The 20,865-nt window shown below is 42.8% G+C and overlaps 1 protein-coding gene across 6 annotated transcripts in view; it reads left to right on the top strand.

Moving 5' to 3' along the window:
• RAPGEF5 (Rap guanine nucleotide exchange factor 5) overlaps nt 1-20,865 on the top strand; it is a 230,533-nt gene that overhangs the window by 155,926 nt on the left and 53,742 nt on the right. For 5 of the 6 annotated variants that reach the window (XM_059844686.1, XM_059844697.1, XM_059844675.1 and 2 more), the window contains 2 exons: nt 13,464-13,567; nt 13,910-13,998. The exons of the other annotated variant lie outside the window; for it this stretch is intronic. In XM_059844686.1, the coding sequence (XP_059700669.1) occupies nt 13,464-13,567; nt 13,910-13,998 (193 nt within the window). The remainder of the gene's footprint in view (nt 1-13,463; nt 13,568-13,909; nt 13,999-20,865) is intronic. 6 annotated transcript variants of the gene reach the window in all.

Below are 20,865 nucleotides of genomic sequence, written 5' to 3'. Positions count from 1 at the left end.
TTCTTGAGTTATCATAGGGGAATGGTTTGAAGTTTATGGGGGTGGAGAGAAATTGTCTTCAAGATCTTCAAATAGCCTTAAAGTTTTGGTGATGACAGCACTTTAACTTATCGTTATCCTGAAAATGTCCTTCTGTGCCAGTGAAGCCTTGCATAGCTAACAAGAAAAGTGACTGCAGGAAGGAGTTTAAGAAATGTCAGGAGGATGGGCATGCCCAGGAAGCTGCTAACAAATCTTTTCTGAAGCTGCAGAAACATAGCCTCCTGCACTGTGGATGTGAGTCCTCATAAAATATCCTTGGTGCAGCCTTGTTTTGGTAGGTCAGGTGAGTCGCTATGTGTAGAGATCATACTTCCCATGTCAAGGAAATGCTCATGAGCCCAAGTCTCATCCTCCTCTTTGCTCGTTGCTAGCAGGGAGCCAATGCACCAAGACAGATGAAGGGTAGGCAAACAAAGAAAGATGCTTTGCACAGGGAGGGTTTTGTCTGGAATAAACAGAGGTATAAGACAGGGACAGCAGGCTTGTGTTTTCATTTTTTGTCTTTACTGAATGGATAGTTACACTGTAAACTGCACATTCATTACTTACACTGAAAAAAAAAATCCTAACATATTTCAGGAGCATTAGATAGTGATCACTTGCATTTTAGGGAAGCAGAAGAAAGTGTTAGCAACTTCTGCCTAGGGTCATCTGAAAATATAATTAATTTTATTAAAAATTTAACAGAAACCTAATATTTTAGATAGGACTTTAGACTTTGTCTTTCCCCTCCCCCCCTGCCCCCCACTGTGGTCTCTGTATTTCTGATTGCCTCCAATGCATGTGTTAAAATTCAAGGCATCCATAAGGCACATGTCCTCCTGACCTAGTGCTGTAGTTATGATGATGCATAAAATAAATCATTGCAACTACTGAGGCAGTCTCAAGCACTTAGTAACTCATGCAATTGTTTCTTGAAACATGACTGCACTGAAGAAAGGATCATTAGTTATTTCCCTGGAGTACTTGGATATTGTAACCCTCTCCACAGGGTTCTATTAGGGAGTTAAGACCCGGTCATCTGTCCATACATCTCATTTTATGTTTCTGTTACTCAAATGCTCTGTGATACATGGTGAATTCCAGACTGTGTGTCTTCTTCACCCGCAGCATCTCTTATCTATCAAGGTTCAGGTCAGATAGTAAATGGCCAACTACGTAGGAAGGAAGAATCCAGCAATGACAAAGTAAATAGGTTTAAGAAGTAATTTCTGGGAGGACATATGAGAGAAGGTGGATTTATGAGATTAATAACATAAAAATAATTTCCTGAGCAGGGAGAAAGAAGTTGGTTAGATGAGATCTCACGGTTATACCTGAAAAGGATGTAACTGTAGAAAGCTATATAAATTGAAGCTATGATGGTCAGGAAGGAATCAAAGCTAGAAATGGGGGAAGGGAAGCCAGGATCAGAGATACATGAGAGTTTCAGTATTCCTTGGGTGGCATAATAGGTGTTGGCAGTGTCTAAGTAGTCTGTAGTACACAGTCTGAAAGTAATGGAATGTGATGAGAGAAGAAGAATATCAGAAGATATATGTCAGTGGAAAATTGCAGCCCGCGGTGAAGCCTTTGTTGGCTGGAGAAATCACTGGGCATACAGTATGATATCAGAAGCTGATAAGTGGTATCATGGAGTGTCACCCTCTCCCTAGGTAACACCAGCTTGCTCAGGAGGAGATAGGGAAGGAGAAGGGGAGTGACCCAAGGGAGATTGTTTGGGAACCTGATGTCAATGCTGCTCCTCATGGTGAATTTAACAGAAGAGAGAAGGAGCCTTATGTAGGCATGATAGTGGCTGAAGAAGAGCTAGAGGAGGGCAGCAGGAAAGTACAGTGAAAGCCCAGTGGCTGATGGATGGGCTGAGACTTTATGGATGGGACTGTCAGTAGAGCAACATGGTTTGAGGGATTGTTCTGATGACAGCTGTCCCCTGCCATGTGGAGAAGGGAAGGCTGTGTCAGGCAGAGCTGGTATGTTAGGTGCTGATAGTATCAGAGCCTGGCAAAACATGCAGTAGCCTGGCTAAGGGTAGATCAGATGTCCTTGTTTTGGAGGCGGCAACATCCCTCAGAAGGGTGGAGCAGATGGCTGGAGGCAGCAACCGCTCCAGCTCCGGCGCGATGTGCTGCTGCATGTCTGGCAGCCTCCATGCTGGCAGCCAGACTTTTCTTTCCAGTGCTGCTCCAGTGAATGGTCTTCCGGTGCAGGGGGTACAACATGAGTTTGAGGTACCCTGTCATTGTAAGGTTTCCTGGTCTTGACTGAGGCAAATCCCAGCAAAACATTCAATATTTGATAATTTTTTTCTAGCATTTCTGCCTATTCTAATGATAGAGCTGGTTAAGTCTCCCCCCACAAAAAATAACACTTTGGATTACTTCTGTCAACTTAGTGCAGAAAAGATAGTGAAATCTGGACTATGCCACAGTTCTGCACGTGTTCCTCCACAGAGGAAGCATTCCCTGCGGAGGAGGTCGCACAAGGAGGCAGATGAGTGTTTACTCAAGATGCCTTGCATCTCATTGCAGATACAATGTGATTTACTAGTTGCCATGGTAACAGTGCTTTTTTCATTCCATAACTTGAATAAATGTTGAGGTTGCCCTTGGTATAACTAACTTAGCTCCCTTCTAAAGCTGGGCATGATTGTGTTATCTAAGAAAAGCAGGGAGTAGACTCCCTACTGAAATAAATTTAGAGCATGTAGGCATGCAACAAGCAGGTACATGATTCCTTCAGGCACAAAATAAGAAATATATTAATATATGATTATTTAAAATTATAAAATATAAAGAAATATAAAACGTTGCTTCATAATGTGGTGTCATACATTTTTCTGTATTGTATTGTTTGTGACACTTTGGTTTTCTTCAATACATGAAAACTTGTTTAATCATTTTATGGCTATTTCTTTATATAGGTATGCAAAAAAGCACTTTTCTTCTTTTTCCTTGTTGTAATCCTGCAATAAAATTCCTTTATTTTGTGGGTGCTATAACCTCCAGTTCTGAATTAATTAGTGCTGACAAAAGTTGATTGTTAACCTGCTCTTTCCCACCTCCCTTATTCTTTTATGTTTTCCTTTTGTTAAATGTGGACAACAAACATTGTACCAAAACAAATCAAACAAATGGATCCTTTAATTTGCTCCTCTGCATGTAACATTAGAAAAAAGCATTCTAGATAGAAGCAGCCTGATTTTTCTCATTTCTATAGTTACTATTGACATCAGTGAATATTTTATCCTGCATAATAAATGCAGAATCACATCTACTGCTATTAGGTGGAAGGAGTGAGTTTTATTTTTCAGTCCAACTCCTTTTTCCTTTTTTTTTTTTTTTGGCAGCTTTATTGCATGCTCTACACATTTCTGTCTACTTAGGATTTGTTATCAAGTCTGTGAGCGATTAGTGTCTTATCTATGTTTGAATGATTTAGATTCATGAATTAATTAACAAGGAAAGAACCATTAGAAAGCATTAGTAAAAAGGCTGGTGATTTCAGGCTATTTTGGATAGAATTAGAACTGTCATCTAAACCCAAGGAAATTGTAGCCATTGTGATTCATACTTTCCTCAAAATAAATCACTGTATTATGTCTAACTTAGTTGAAAACAACCACCAAACCACAGGATATAAATTCTATTTTGTGATGACTGCTATTGGTCTAGAAGTTAAATAAATTGTTTTGATTTTAAACATTAGCTTTGGATTGTTTTGGTTTTTTCCTACTCCTTTACTCAGTGCTTTTCCACACTTGTAGTTAAATGTCAGTGCATTTGAGAGAGTTTGATTCTGGAGTTCTTGAGAATGAGCTTGAACTTTATATAGTATTCTCAGTTTTAGAGAACCTTTTTCTTAAGCCTTTTATGAGGTCAGAACCAGCTCCTGACCTTTGCTGAGTACTCTTTTTTGAAAAATTATCTGCATCCTTCCTTGAGCATAACACTTCAACAAAAAGATATATGCCTTACAGTGATAAGTGTAATGAACAGCAATTGGCAAGTTTTAAACTTCCTAGTTTGCAATTGTGGCTCATAAATGGGAATAGTATTTTGTTTTGTTTTATTTTTATTGGAATGACAGCATTGACAGCCTTGAGAGGTATTATAGACATAAGTCAAGAGGCAAAGTTTTCTCTCAGAGACAGTAAGGGGGTAAGTGAGTTTTTAAAAATAATATTTTGCTACACACCTAATATGAATTGGAGTGAAAGACAAAGAAAGGCATCATCGGTCTTGTCTGCTTGACTTAGAAGTTGAATGTGTTCAGAACTGATAATTAGAGCAATATAAGGCTGACAGTGTCATATATTTACTGCCATCTCTCTTCCATTCCTTCAGGAGACCTTATTTATCACTGCTTCCATTATAAAGGTTGTAAGGCCTTTGTACACGTGTCCTTACCAAGGTGAATATTATTCTACATTCATAAATTAAATCTACTAACATTAGTGAGCTGTGTTCTGCAGTTCCCATTCTTGAGTGAAAGCTGTATGGGGGCTGCAAGAGAAGTCAAGTTTCAGCCCTGTTAGATGTTAATCAAGATGTTATCTATTTCCTCTCATATGCCAGTAATTTCTAGAACTTCACCCATCTGATGTTAGGATTATTCTGTCAAGTATAATTTCTGTACATCTACACATTTATATACATATATCGACATTTTTCTTTCCCTGAGCCATGTGGTAATAGTAGTATGTGTCATCAGTCCTAAGGTATCCAGGTTAAATCTGCAGTCCTCCTTGAAGCCTTGGCACTCCTCCCTCCTTCCTGGCTGAAACATAAGTCCTGCAGTTTTTATATCATTTCCCTCACGCTCTTCATTGCAGCTAAGGCTTGAACCATTGCCACTAACATCACTGAAGATGCTGTTCCAGTGTCTTCCAGAGTGTCCTCCAGATAGCTGGAGGATTGAACTCTTTCATCTACATACTTCTATTCTATTCTCTTCTATTCTATTCTAAATTTGCAAAAGGAGATACTTGCATCTGGTCTTTGAGTTTTTGTCCTGAAGGAAACTTTACATTTTGGGGAAGAAAACAGTTCTGATGCTGGTGAAAATAAGACAGCTGCAAAACTCTCTTAGGGCAGAAATACAAATTGAATTTTCCTGACGCTTGCCTTGGGACCTGGACCTCCAGGCCTGTTGAGCTCCTGTGTGGCAGGAGATGCAGAAGCCCTGCCAGCCTGGGGTTGGCAGTATGTGCAGGCAGTGGGGGAAGCCTGGCTGGCTACTTTCTCTTCAAACTGACATGTTCTGGCACAGTTTCAGTTGTACTGAATTCATATTTTTTTCAGTGAAAAGAAAAAGTTTCATTGGGAAATTTCCAACCAGCTCCATATCCCACCACATTAATTGCAAGGCCACTGGAGGGGATGGTTGGCATCTGCCCCTTTTGTTCTACAGTCATGTTAATTTGCCCTGGTGTGGTGGAGGTTTTTCTACAAATACAGAAGCTCTAAGCCTCCGATTCTTCTGTATACTGACATTTTTTCAAGTACATGCTGTCCTGCCAGCTGTGAGAGAATGAGATAATATTAATACCATCATCCCATCTTCTGCCTTGCTTCACTCCCTTCCCTGTTCTTATTTCCCCTCTGGTTTTGTACAGTTGTAGAGAGGTCTCCTCAGTTGTCCTTGCCAAGGTGGTAGCTCTCTGTCAGGCTGTCAGATTTACCCACTAATAGCTATGAAGAGTGTGTGCTCCAAGGAAGGGAAAACTGAAATGCATAGCCTTCAGTTCTTGTGAGAAGACATTTCTCATTAGCCAACAAAGAGCTGCGGAGTGTTGAGGTTATGATAACATGACTTCGATGGTTCTGACACCAGTAATGTTTTTCTTCATATTATTTTAGAAAGTGTGTCCTTTTTCCTGTGCTAGAGGCATTGCTTCCTTTCATTAAAGCCCAATCCTTAAAGTATTCTCACCTTAAATATTTTTAGAGGAAACTGGGGACCAGTCAGGGTACAAACAATTTGGTTTCCATTTAGGACACTTCTTGCATGTCCAAAAAGCGTATCTGCAACTGTACTGCAGCTCAGCACCATCGAAGTGTGCCACAGGGAAGTGTACACCACGATTCCTGTTTTCAGTCATGGATTTTATGCTTCTGTTATTTTCCAAAGAATATTAAGTGTTTTTTTCTTTTTAACTGTGAACCCTCTGGTGGTTGGACTTCATCTTAAAGGTCTTTTCCAACATAAACAATTCTATGATTGTATGAAAAGCTTCAAGAGGTTCCTCTTTTTTCACTTCTTTTGCCTTTCTTTAACTACACAAACTTTTTTCATATTTTTAAGTGGCCTGCACAATGAACCCCCCCACCCTGCTTGTAGTTGGACCACTGCTTAGGAGCATCATGCAACTGAGTTTTTGAGGGTTTTTTTTCCCTTAGGACCTGACTGCAGCCCTTCAGCTCACATAAGGACTCGCATTTAGCAGTGCCCTATTCCCATGAGCGGTTCCTTTCTTCTTGGTAATAGAGAAAGCAGAAATAATCCTACTCTCAGCAGTTTTGGGATTACAGGCAAAAATTGTGTTCCTTGATGTATGACTGTGTAGGGATATTAATCTTTTCCCTGATGCCTGTTGTCTGTCATCTCTGTCTTACCAGCACTGTCCTTTTGACCCCTCTACAAGGATAACTTGTTATTAACGTTGCCTTTGCTGCGGATGCTCAGGATGCAGATGACAGCACAACAGTTTTTCTAAAAGGGCTTGGTCTGTGCATTATCAGACATAGTATTCAAAACTGACTTCAGCAACAAAGGATTTTGATTTTTTTTTTCCCCCCATGTTGTGGCTTGTGCCCATTTTATCACCATTTGTGTAGCTGATAAATTCAGAGGAGGTTGTGCTAAGCCGAATGTTGCTGTGCATCTGTCAGACTGATAGCTCAGTGTGAGACCACTAGGAAGTTTTGGTACAATGCCTGGGTGCTTTTTCCTGAAGGGAGGTTGTGGTTGAAAATTTAGAGTATTTTACAGACTGGTCAGAAGTCCCTGAGAAAACAAAATCACTGTGTGAGGCATTTTAATGTCATTAGTCAATTTCTACCAGTATACTGTGATTAGCCCACATTTATTAAAGGATTTAACAACTGCAGGGGAAAACAAAAATATTAGAGTACAGAGAACTGGGGAAAAGATCATAACATCACAAAAAATAATAAAATGCACTATGTATATCCTGTGAGATGTATTTTGTAGTGAAATGAAATAACACGGCCTTAAGTAAATTTTTTTTTATGCTTAAGAATTGCCATATGACAAACTTCTGTTGATGGTCCTGCAGTCCTTTTTCCCTTGATATTTGGAAAAAGCAGTGATCTTGCAACTTCAAAATAAGTAGTCCCATTGAAAATGTTTCATATTTTGATATTTTAAATTGAGGTAGACTAGTAACTATTTTTTTATTTTCATCTTTCTGAAGTAAAGAGAGGAGAACAACTGCAGAAAAAAATATTGGTCTCCTCCTTACATAGGGGTTGAGCTTTACTGGTGGCTTTGAAAGCTTTTCTCCTGTGGTAGTTGAAAGTAAATCAAATATCTTAATACAGATTTGATCTCTCTTGAAACTCTGTGAAATGTTGTAACATATTCTGAGATGGATTATCCACAGAGATCAGAGATATTGTCATCTACCCTCAAATTAATTGTGATCTGTTCACTTCCATTTTTTTTTTTTTTCCAAATGAAGGGGAATAGCCTGCAAAGAATAGAGTAATTGTAGTGCATGTTTGTACTTTGGTGACTTTAGATCTAATTTTGCAGTTTCCACAATAACAGGTTCCAGGGAGAAACACAGGGAAGTGTAAGAAGGCAATCATCTTTTAGTCTTGATAGAAGTTGTCTGAAAGTGTGTCTTAGATCTTTTAACAGAGTATGTTTTGTTGTCTTTTTTTTCCCTTTCCCTTTCTTTTATGCTTGCAGTATAAATGTGCCTATATTTTATAGCCAGGACTCACCTCATTGTCTATTATTAGCACTAGCAAATGTCTCACATTTTAAGACTTCATTTTCCATTGTTTCTAGGAGTTGTTGCATATTTTCTGTTTATTCTGAAAGGTGTCTGCCTCAGCCTGTGTAATTCTATATGAAAACTGCAGCCAACATTGTTCAGAAGCAGATAAGAGTGAAGTTAGGGGTAAATCCTGTTTTGCTATATTGAAAAAAAAAATGGCAGTAGTTCTCTGAAAAGCTCTTATGCCCTTATTATTCTGAGGTGGGATCTGAAATTCCTTTGTGGGTTTTTTGCCATCTTCATAAATATTTATCCAAATATGACCTGAGTTAGCGACCAAAAAATGCAGTTTGTACAAACTCTGTAAAGTTTCTAGAGCTCTGGAGGTTAATATTTGAAGGCTCTGGAAGCTCCAGGCATGCTTCAGCCTGAGCTGCGAAGGGTTTTCTGTACAGCTGCAGCTCCTGGCTGTTACAACCAGAATGTGCTTGTAGGATGTAGTGAGCCAGGATGGGGATTTAACTCTGTCATTTTTGGTGTGTCCAACCTAGTTCTCAGTGGGCAGGTTTGGAGACCTGAACGCCACACTGCGAAGGCCTTTTGTGTTTGCTTGGGCCCAGTCTGCAAGTTAAGTCTCAACATAAGCTGGACAAAGAAGAGTTGTAGGGATGGAGCAGGACAGAGTGGAAAAAAAAGGGTTCTATTCAAAGGAACTACATTAGATAATACAAAGATTACCAGGCAGTGTTTCTCAGTTTTTTGACTTGACTTTTTTGTCTTTTTCATGTCCTTGTAGTTCTTATTTTGCATGGATAGTATATACCAGAGATATTATAATATTCAAGCAAAAAGACACCTGCCCAGCAAAACAATCAGTCTTTGGAAATGAGGATCTTGTTATTTTGTGGCTTTTGTCAGGCTCTGTCACAAGTTTGAGAACTTTCCCTGCTTGGGCAGTCAAAGCTTCTCTACACTTGTTCTTCTGACCCCACTTCCTGACTCTGCTCTTGTGTTTCACACTGCTTGGATATGTTCTTGCGGGCACAGAGAAGCTCCTTAAATTCACTGAGGGGAGCAGTCTCCTCTTCAGAACACAAACAGCCCTGGGAATCCTCTATGTAGGCCTTTTCCCGTACCTCTCAAGGGCATGACCTGGCACCAGCATCAAAAGACATAGAGGCAGAAGTGATTGATATTATCTGATTGTGTTGAGTCAGTTTTACCAAATTATGCTAGGAAAACAAAATGTTCCTGCCCTCCATAACTTCTAGAAGAGGCAATTTCTTTGTCATTTAATGTGATTTTAGAGCAGATAATCTGTGCAGAGTTTGCTTTGTTGCATGTTGCCCAAAGAAGATTCTCTTTGCCTTTGCTTAGTTGTTTGGCAGCAGGAAAATCTGCCTGGATTTTCCATGCTACACTAAGTTTATAGATGCCTTATAGGTTATCTCTTAGTTCCTGCACTATTTTACCCACTGAAACCTGCAGTGTGTGAATCTGTTTGGCTCTGGTATTGGCTGGGGTAGCTCTAGGTCTGACTCCTTTTTACAAAAAGCAGTTGAAGAGATGTTGGACAAAAGTTCTGTCATTGGGAATGCATAGTGCATTGCTGGTCAGGGATGTTCCAGCATAACAGGCACTTCAGTAATGGGTAACATAGATATAGAAATTAATCTCTGCATAGTTATCCTGTCCTGAAGAAATTATGTGAACATAGATTTTCTTTTCAGTGAAGCAGGCTTCTGAATATACTGTTTGTTGCAGAGAATAATATTTTTTTTCTGTAGAAAACTGGTGGAAAGCAGAGCAGCTTTTAAATGCTATTTCTAGCAGGGGAGGTTTCTCACAGGAAGAAAGGAGGCAGTGCATTCTGGGTGTTGGATCCTTTTTCAATTAATTAAAAGGCCAAACTCAGGAATGCAAAGAACACAGAAATACCCCTGATACCAAAGTTACCAGTTGCTTTGGCCAGAGATTGGGTTTTTTCCTGCCAACTGCAAATAACCCAGAAACCTAATGGCTTCCATAAGGAAGCCAGCCCACTGTGGCTGTTTTCAACAATGCCATAGGTTCCTTCTGCTTCCTTCTTCCTCTGTGCTAATTCAGGGGGTCATATTCCTGCTCATGCAAAGTGTAACTCACAAGTTGAGGCCCGCTAAGCAATGACTTCCAGCTGTTTCATTCCTATAAGCATATAAATATTTATACCACCCCAGGGTTCCTTTCATGCTGAAAATAAAGGTAGCACTTGTCTGCTGTTAAAATATATTACCCAGGAGATAAATGGCTTACCTCAGTATTAGGAAGATGGATGAGAGGAGTGGAAAATTGGCTATAATATTGGTTGGAAGATCCACTGAGTCCAGAGAACCTTGCTGTTTACTTGAAACTCCTGCTGGGAACTGACATCGAGGTTGATAGTGCTGTGTTTAGCTATCACGAGATGATTAATTAAAAGCTGTAATAAATGTGAAATATAGTGGCTGACAGATGCAGAGCTAGCTAAATTTCCTTGTGATGGGTAATGTGCACCATGGATTGATTATATCATCCTAACAGGATGTGAATGGTGCTTTTGAAGGTACAGATGAGAGAGGGAGAGTGCACATAAGGCCACATGTAAAGTGAGAGGGGAGTGTACCTCTGTGGCATTTTGGTGCTCTAGTCCTTTCTGTCCCATCTCAAATCCAAACGTACTCTGATCAAGGCTGCTCGGAGTAATTTCCTACCCACTGCCCTGGAGCAAAATAAATATCAGATAGGCAGTGTGAGGGGCTCAAATCCAGGTGCCAGTGTAGCATCACCCAGGTGAACTGTGGGTGCTGTGGTGGCCTCTCTGCCCCGATCCTTCTGCCTGGCCATAAAATGAGAGCTGGTGATGCTGTGCCTCTGTTCCCATGCACGGCCGGTGTGGGTTCCAAGGGCTGTGTGAAGGTCTGCAAAACTGCTGGAAGGCTTCGCTGGTAATTGAAAGCGTGATGAGAACATCTCTTGAGTGAGTCTGCTGACTCTCAGGGACTCGGTCAGGGTGCTGCCTTGCCCTTCAGTACACTGCTGCTGTCACTGGGGGGCCCCTTGCAAACTCCTCATCTGTCACTGGCTTTAGACGGAGCATGCTGAGAGCAGCCCGGTTTTCTTCCAGCAAGAATTATTTCACGGACCATTCCAGGTTCTGGTAAATGAAGCGTGCCTTGATGTCATTTTAGAGTAATATCTGTATTGAAATCGGAACTTGTGAAAATATGTAGGACTTGCCTTTGTGCTTTGCTTTGTTCAGGTTAATTGTTGTGGCTTGTTGTATGATTAAAGGGCCTGACTGAAGATAAAAATATGTCATGTGAAAGTGGAGGTTTAATGAAATAGTAATTCTTCCCTTAAAGTGAGATTGTTTTTGATATAAGATAGCAAAATAAAGAAATTCTCTATTCCTCTCCTTTTTTTGGGGAAATATTTATTATAGGTAATGAAAATCCAGCTTGAACCCAATTGGCCTTAGTTTTGCCCAATTTTTGATAAAATAGATTGATTTTTCTGTTTCTTGAAATTGCTAAAATAGTCAAGAACAAGAAGAAGAGTCTTATGAAAATCTTACCATTGGGGCACTTTATGCTGTAAATTTGCAAACACCTGCACCAAAGGTTTTTTGAAAATACCTCTGCCTAGTGAGATGCTGAAGGGGAAACACTGTATTCCACACCAACCATTGTTAATGTCCTTTCAGTATGAAAGAGCTTTCATCCTCCCAGTGCTCCCTGTTGACTTGCTGCCAGCTGCTCACGTATGTAATGTATATGGGTGTGCTTAAAATCCATTCCCATCTATGAGGAAATAGATGGCTTGTACAAATACAGCACCATACATCACATACATTCTCCATATGTGCAGCAGTTTGGAATGTCAGTGAGCACAGGGAAATGAGGATCGGGGCTATTTTAGAGGATGGAAATGCCAGAGAAGAGACAGAGAAATGGAGCAATTTATTTGTTTGGATAAATCTCCCTTTTACTGAATTGCTTTAATGCTGTGCCTGTTCTTCCTCTCCATCTCTTTTGCTGCTTCTTTCATTGCAGTTTTTCAAATATGTAGGCAACAAAAAACCACGGCCAGTGAAATGGAAGATTACAATTATGCATCAGTATTCCTGTAACGTGGCTGCTCAATAATGTCTCCTGGGAGTGTTACAATGAATATCTGACATTAATTGGCTCAGTACCTGTATATCTGACCTTGCAGAAATTTAATAGATCAATTCTACATGTTTTTTACTGATAAAGAAAACTTCTTCAGGGCAGGGGCTGCATCTTTGGGCATGCCTGCACCACAGTGACAACCAGAAGTAGCAGTCAGATTCACTGGGTCTCAGAATAAAAAATAAAATAATAGAAAGAGGAATCATGAAGTGTTTTTCTCCCTTGTTTTGCCAAGGTAGCTCTGTTCCCTAACAATTTCTAACCCATTTGAAGTCTTTTTCACTGCTGGATACTGTACACTTATGCACAAATGCTGTTTTCTCTTCTTTGAGTACTACATGTACGGCCTTCGTATGTGTGTTTGACATACTGAACAATATAACTGAACCAGGTCAGAATTTTAGGAACAGCACCTACTGGGATGTACTTGCATTGAAACAGCTGCCTCTTTTGTGTCGCTCACTCTGCGGTGACTGAATGTGCCAGGAGGATCTCGCAGGGGGCTGCGCGCCGCTCTCCGGCAGCCGCCGCGTTTCAATGCGCCCTGCTCAGTCAGCAGCCAGCCCTCATCTCCCGCTCTGCTCAGTCAGCTGCCTTCGGCTGCGCTGGGGATGCGGGCTGCGTGTGCACAAATGGATCATGGCTCACCTCCGTTTCAGGGAGCGGGCAGGGAGAAAGTCGGTGTACAAACAGCAGCTTAGCCAAAATTCTCGCACACGGCCGTCACTGGGCTGAACTTTCTGTGGGGGGGTGTTCGTTTCCCCAAGTTAAAAAGTTGTTGAAAAGAAGGGAGAGCCGTACACGGAGTATTTTAGGAGATGCTCAGAGGTACACATGACATGCCTGCCCCACTGTTTGTATTGCCTTTACTGATGTACAGGAGAGAAGGTTTAGAGAAGGTGTATTCTGCCTCTCTATTACTGGCGTGCTCGGGAGCACTTGCCGCTTTCAGACTATTGTTACCTGTCCCCTGCTTTGTTCCACTGTATGGGAATTAAACAAGCCATCACCTTGGGGACACGGAAACCCGCATATTCAAAGCCCCACTCCCACCGGCTTCTGTGAATTAAAATCCAACACACGGAGCCCAGTGCTTCTCACAAAGGGAGCCCGTTCCGCCTTCCTGTCCCGGGGTGCAAAGAGCCCCCTCCCCACTTTAAGCCTCCGGCGGCGGCCCCTCGGGCGGCGGATGGCAGCCCCAGCCCCGACCCCGGCGGGCACTGACCGCGCTCTCTCTGTCCCTCTCCCCCTGCGCACGGAAGGTGGACGATGGAGGCGGCGGCGAGCGGGCGCGGGAGGCGGCCGGCGCGGCGCTGGTGCTGCGGAAGGTGTGGTCACGCAGCCCGGCCCCCGAGCGGCGCGGGAGGTAAGGCTTCCGCGGCTCCGGGCGTGCGGGGCTGGGCCGGCCGGGCCGGGCTCGGCGGCGGCGGCGGCGGGCGGGGCGGCGGCCCGCGGCCCCGGCAGGGCGATGGCCCCCGGGGGGGGAGCTTAGGGGCCGGGCGGCGGCGCGCAGGGAGCGGGGCGCCATGGGCAGCGGCAGGGTGCGGGTGCCCGAGGCGCTGGCGGGCCGCGGCGGGGAGCGGCCGCTGCCCACCTTCGACGTGCCTTACTTCAAGTACATCGACGAGGAGGACGAGGAGGATGAGTGGAGCAGCCGCTCGCAGTCCTCCACCGAGGATGACTCCGGGGACTCTCTGCTTTCCGACAGATACGTGGTGGTGTCGGGGACGCCGGAGAAGATTTTGGAGCATCTCCTCAGCGACCTGCACCTGGAAGCCGCCCAGGACAAAGAGACGGGTAAGGAGCGTGCCTGGCGGGGGCGAGAGGTGCCGGTCCCGGTGCCGGCAGAGCGGCGCGGGGATCGCTCCCGGGCACCCCTGGCCGAAAGCCGCCACCAGCTGGGCGTGCAGCCGGGGCGATGCGGGAGGAATCCCCGAGTGTGGCGCGGCGGCCGGGCGGTGGCGGAGCGGCACCCGCCCCGGGGCAGGAGCGCCGGCGGTAGCGGAGCCGCTCGGCAGAGACTTGAACCGGTTTACCTTCGGCTGTGGTTGCCGCTGGTGTAGCGCAGGCTGCGGCGGGCTTTGTACAGCACCGTCTCTCTGCAAACGGGGCTGCCATCCCTCGTAGCCTGCAGCTGTTCCTGTATCCATCCGGATGCTTGCAGTGCCCCTCACCTCCTGGCCAGCTACCCGATTTGCCACCACCCCAGTACTTTGACACATCTGTTTCACAGAAACGACTTATAAATTTCCTCATAGCCCGGGGCACACCGTATCGCCCAGTGCTCTACTTGTCTTCAACCAGAGATATTTCATTCCAGCCTAGAGCAATTTTATGTGAATCGGGCTACTTGACATGCATGTAGTTTGATTTCCAGCTGGATCTCTTGGATATATGCACAGCTTGCTGTTACCAAGAGCTCATGGAGTAGTTTATCAGAAGTGCCTGTAACCTGCAATTCATAGATGCTTTTAATGGAAGCAGCCAGGCTGGTGAGACTTTTGGAGGTCCTGAATGCTGAAGAGGAGGGTAGGTGGCTGCCAATGGCACTATGTATTTGATCATCCCCAACAGGGTTAAAATGCATACTCCTGATGCCTGTAGATATCTTTCTCTACAAATGAGATTACTGAGAATAAACACACTTTAATCCTTTTAAACGTCTGAAAATATAAATAACATCTGTGATCCCCAGAGGAATGTTTCAGAACAAGTCATTAGTTTAATGTGGGACAATAGGCATATTCCTAGTGCTGATGTGTCAGTGCCCCAAAGAAACACATACAGTGTCTGCCAGTGATATTATTACAGTGTTCCTAGTGCTGCTTTTGTCTGCCTAGACATTAATATTTAGTGCAGAGAGAGGCTGTGGTTGTTTCCTCCCACAGATGAACTAGGCTAGTTGTAGGTGTAATTTACTTGAACCAGCTTGTTGGCAGTGTAGTGAGGATCCTTCCTTGGCCTTTTAAGGTCAAATATTGGAATAGAATAAGTTTTCTCGTTAATGTTTATCACACGAAGATTGGGGAACATCAGCTGCCAGTCTTTATAGTCTGCTTCACCTTATTTTATAAGCTCACGCTCTTGCCGGAAAACAATGATACTTTCAGTAGTGATATGCATTGTATTTTGGTGTTTGGAAAAGCAAAACATTCCTTATGTAAAGCATTAGATGCTGTATACATACTCCCATGTACTACCTTTTTTTTTAATCTCTTTACTCTCTCTCCCTCACATCACAGAGAGGCTGTTCCTAAGCCTCGTCTTTTTGTTGCACAGAGGGGCTGGTAAACTGTCCTCAAAGCAAATGCTAAGCCATTACTTGCTTGGTTGTTAGCAGATGGTAAGGTATTTAAAGGTTGATTAGCTTCTCCTCACCTCTGCCTTATCCTAGCTCCTTTGGAAAGAAACAATTAAGCTCTGCCCTGTAGCCAGGGTTAACTGGATCCCAGGGGCAGAACAAACTAGCTGTGCCTTTGGTTTTTTGCCATCACACAGATGTGTGCTAAACTTGCCCAGCAGCCCTTCACTCCCTCGAGGATAGCTCCTCAGATACCATTTTCTTCTGACTTTATCAATGTGGTAATACAGAACTTCATCAAAATGAAAGACTTTAGGAGTTTGTTTCCCAGTGGTTTATGAGGGGGATGCCCCATAATGGTTTTTACCAGCTTCTTTTGCAGACTCAGTTGCCTTTGGCATGAGGAAGTATGGGATGTTGATTGTGCATATGTACAGTTTTGTGTGTGTACCTGAAGGCATCCTTCTGCAGTTTGGGTATTAGATTTGCTGGGTTTTGTATTTTTTTCTAGTGCCAATCTGGCCCATCTCAGAGAACGATCAAGTTGCAGAGCCCCACAGGCTTGTGTTTTAGCAGGCATAGCTTCATGGAACATAAAAGGACAATGTTGTTGTACCCAGCTGCTGCTCCTGCTGTCTGCCAGTTGCAGGATGACTCCCGTGGCCTCTTGCTTTCCCTGCAGCCCCCAATGCAGTTGCCTTATTTGTGTCTGTAAAGAACAAGAGACAGGGCTGTTCTTACATTCGAAGGTGCACAGGGGGCTGTTGTTCTGTTTGACCCTTTGCACTGCTTCCCAAGGAGGGATGCTCTGCGTGTTTTCATTCCCACCCTTTGGATACCAAATCATAACTGCAGCCCTCTGTGGCTGTTAACAGAAAAATCTGCTATCCTGGAGCTGGAGTGGTCATGGAACACTGCCTTTTCCAAACACTGCCTTTTCCAAACACTGACATGGCTGAACGGTGTGCCATGGATTGCTCCCAGCCAGCCTCCATTTTCTAGCCCAAGTCAGCAGACACCACTTGCACCTGAGAGCCTAAAGCAAATTTTGGGGCTGATCTGGGAAAAATTTTACTGGTGTCCAGCCCAGTCTCCAGCTTTCTTCAGCTGCTGCTAAATCTGCAGCAAGACCCTTTAGGCACTCAGCTTAATAAACTCTCCTATGACAAACAGGTGGGAACCCAAACTGAAGAGTTATCCTAGTGCCTGTGCACTGTTATAGCAGCTGAGGACACCTAAAGAGGACACTGCAATCTGCAAAGCTAGACTAGTCTATTTCTCTGGTGACTTCCATAGGCAGGATGTCTGGGAAGCCTGAGGTTTGCAAGACTCTTTAGGCTTAACTTACTTAGTAATTGTTTAATGACTGAGGGATTTTTGTGATGACAGTCAGGGAGCATATGTGATTTCTTGGGATATCACCTTAAATTTGGGCTAGCCACTAACAAAGGCTTGCCAGCCTTCCATCTCAAAGGGAGGAAGTTTTCATCTCACAGAGGTACTAAAACCTGTAAAGTACCAACCCCCAAGAAGACCGTTCTTTTTTCCTGCCATGGGATAGATGGAAATTTTAAATTTCTGTAACAAACTTGTTTTCTGAGTCATCTCCAAGGTGGTTGGAATCACTGGGGAATGTCTGCTGAGTGTGCATTTTAGAGTGCAATTCGAGGTCTTGAGAACTGAATAGAGAGTTACACTTCAAATATGTCAGTATCTAGGTAGAAGATGCAAAACACACCTCCTGGGCTAATCCTCATGAAGGGTGGGGATTTGAACAAGTAATCTTCAAGAGGCCAAATCTAAGCATCTCAGGATCTCTAATCCCTTCCCATTGACTACACCATTTATTTAGAATCATTGTTGTTTTATGTAAAATCTTTATTTCTTGGATGTTAGCAGTATTTCCTTCTCTAGATATTATCCTGATGTCATCTTTGGAGTTTCCTCCAGCTGGTCTCTGTTCAAACATACTGTCTTGCTTTGTGGTGGTAACATTCAACATTTGGCAGCATCTGGAATGATGTAGTGATCATCACATCCACTGTTAGTGCTCCAGACCTGCCTGGATTACTCAGACCGTTTCCTTCAGTCCATTGGGTCACCTGTCTCAGGCAGCTTAAGCAGAACATTGCTGAAGTAGAACATAATCTCCCCCACTGCATCTGCTGACACCCCATGTCTTTTACTTCCATACTACAGGTTTCATTTCAGGGGGTGAATAGAGAAGAAATAGGTTTGTGGAGGTCTTTGAGAAGGCAGAGGGAAGGTGTGATCTGGAGAAAGGAAATAAACGTGGAATGGTATGACTGGCACAACCTGGAGGTGTCGATGTTAACTGATGTATCTTTGTAGTGGACTGGGTGAAGGGGATTGTTACAGGGGGGAGGCTTGGCAGTTTTGTTAGGCTATTGCAGATGTTGGGATGGCAAATGATGGAGGGCCTTGGGAAAGATTAAAGGGACAGAAAAAGAGGACAAATCCTCATGATATAGCTAAAGGAGAGGCAGAAAATTGTAAGTATGGTCTGGATTTCTTTGAAGTAGGAAAAGAAAGGAGTAATGACCTTTGTACCTTGCTATGTCACCTTATTTGGGGCTGTGCAGGATCCTTGGATTAGTGGGAACTCTCCCCTGTCATACAGAAGCAGTTTTACCTTCAGGATTGTTACATACACCTTGGAGGGGCCTTCAGACCATGTCTATTTGTCCTAGAAGTCCTGTGTAGTAAGAGTTACTTTTGTTTAACACATTTTGTTTCTGCACTGCTCCACTGGCACTGCTGTGCTGTTGGGCAGTGGCACCCTCTGTGGAACTGTATGTGACCTTGGAGGAGAGTGGTACTATCTTGCTTGAGCTGACTGTTGTCAGCTGCTAAGTGAAGCTGTGAAAAAAGGATACAGCTCTGCCTTTTCTAGATTGTCTTTTGTTTACTATTCCAAGAAAAAAAGGTGTCTGGTTGCCTTTTGATAATTTTTTCTTAGTTATGAAGGATTTATTAGGTTTTTTTGCTCACTCTGCTTTTCACTGATGATTAAAAGGTGTTGAAAAATGTACTTCTGTGACTGCCACTCAGTCAGTGTAAGTGTATCTGATGCATGTGGACTGATGTCAACAAGAATAAATACTTGCCCAGCACTTTGTGATCCTACCTTCCAGGTTTAGGATGGAGAGAGTAAATGCCTGCTAACCCTTCCTCTTAACAGTCCTTCATAATGAAATGTTGTTAGTCATAATTTTGAAGGATTTTGTAAACTTCACCAAAGTTTTAGGAAGATTTGGTAAAATAAGTGGGCTAAATGCATATTACTGCCATGCTCATAGGAGGGGAATAAGATTTTAGCTGAGCACATCAATGTAAGAATAACAGAAAAGATAAAAAATACAAATATATATCAGTGTTCAATATGAGAGAACCTGGGGAGGCTCTTGCAGAGGACCATTGCTTTATGCTGTGTGAGTCTAAGCTATCTCTAAATTAGACTGTCAGTAGAAGTAGGTTTAGAATAAATCAATAAAATGAATAGTAACAAATCACCGGGATCAGATGTTACTCCCTGCAGACTTCTAAAGGAACTCTGATATGAAATTGCTGAACTCCTAACAGTGGTGTGTAATCTATCATATAAAGCAGCCTGAGTGGCAGAGGAAGGTGGAAAATGTGATACCAATTAAAAGAAATGGTTCTATTTGGGGAATGTCTAAGTAATAAGGTTGTCATTTTATCAATACATTATTCTGGCATAAACTGTTGCTGGAGCTGAAAGAAGCAGCTCAGCCTTTCCCAGCCACTCTTGCCACTGGTGCCTTTGTACTTCTGCAGTCTGTCATGTGATTGTGTAGCAGACCCAAAGCTGGTCCTAGTTGATACTAACCTAGGAAATATTAAATTATTAGTTTCAAGTTCCATTCGATCTGTCAGTGACACTAAGTTTGCTCCCCTGACACAGGGAGAGGGTGGTAGGGAGTGAGAGGTGTGCAGATGAGGACAGCAGGAGAGAGGGACTGGTGTCTTCAGCAGCTGGACTTACTTGCTGGATGCAAAATTTCAGCATGAAGTTATGCATTTGTGCTGGGAAATTGGGTATCAGTGCAGTAGATGGAGAAGGAAGAAGTGCATACAGAAACACACTGAGAAGCAGGAAATGTGGGGATTATTTTTTCCAGATTTTCAGATCTTGTGTATCCTGTAGGGCTGTTAAATGTTTAAAAGAGCATGAGGATATCTGTGATCTGGTGTGCCTGTTTCTTATATTCATATCTTCAAAATGCTTTTGATAAAGTCCCTTGCCAAAAATCCTGAAAGAAATTTAAAGATCATTTCGATCAGGAAGAAGAAGCTTTTCAGGACTGATAATTACTTAACAGAGAAGATGAAAGGTAGGAGTAAATTATATGTGTTTAAAGTGGAGGGAATTCTCCATTGAGGACTGGGTGCAGCTGAGTGTGGGATGAAGTCTGAGGTAACAGCATGTGGTTGTATTATTAAATGGCTGAGGGTCTCCTGATAAATAAAGCCATAGTTTCACCTTTGGTGGCCATGCAAGATGTTCTTGTATGCCCTATTATCCCCACATCTGACTGCCTGTTTGAGCTGTTGTGCTATATAAGGAACACAAAATTAGTCTTATGAAAGTAGTAAGAATGGGGCAGTGTAGAACTGGGAAAATAAGTTGGGAGCAGGCCCCTCAAACCAGCCCTATGGCTGCTGAAAGATGAAAGGAATAAAATCTGTGTGACTGCAGGATAAAATTGCAGATGGGATCCAAGTTTGAAAAATGCAAAGTAATGTGTTTTTCTACCATGAAGAAGAGGAAATTCTCATTATACATATTCAGCAGGGTGCTGACTTGACTATTATCATGTAGAAAATAGGTCTGTGGAGGTAGTGTGGATAGTTCTTGGAAAATTTTGATCAGCATTGGTCAAAAAGGAAAGTGGTATTTAGGCTAATTAGGAAAAAAAGCCAAGCAAGAGCTGTAGTTATACCACTGTGTAACTGTGAAATGTGGAATGTATAATATGATTCCTTCTTCTCCCCCAGCTCAGGTTGAAAATGAAGTAAAGGGCAGCAAGGGTGATTAGAATTATGGATTAAATACATCTAAGAAAAAATAGTCTAGGTCTGGTCATTGTGAGAAGGCAACTTTTGGTAAAAGAGATACACAGTGATTGACAAGACTTAATTGTGTGGGGAAGGTGAGACGTAAAGGTTGTTCATTGTTTCTCATAATGAGGCAAGTGTTTTGTAACACAGCAAAATTATTTGGTTTATAACTGATAAAGAGAAGTGGTTTTACAGTATAATGCACAGCTAAACTGTGTAATTTGTTGCTGTGAGTATTCTGTGGAAGCCAAAATTTGGAA

Source organism: Haemorhous mexicanus, chromosome 1 (genome assembly GCF_027477595.1).
Source record: "Haemorhous mexicanus isolate bHaeMex1 chromosome 1, bHaeMex1.pri, whole genome shotgun sequence".
Lineage (NCBI taxonomy): Eukaryota > Metazoa > Chordata > Aves > Passeriformes > Fringillidae > Haemorhous > Haemorhous mexicanus.
This window is presented reverse-complemented; position numbering and strand designations above follow the sequence as displayed.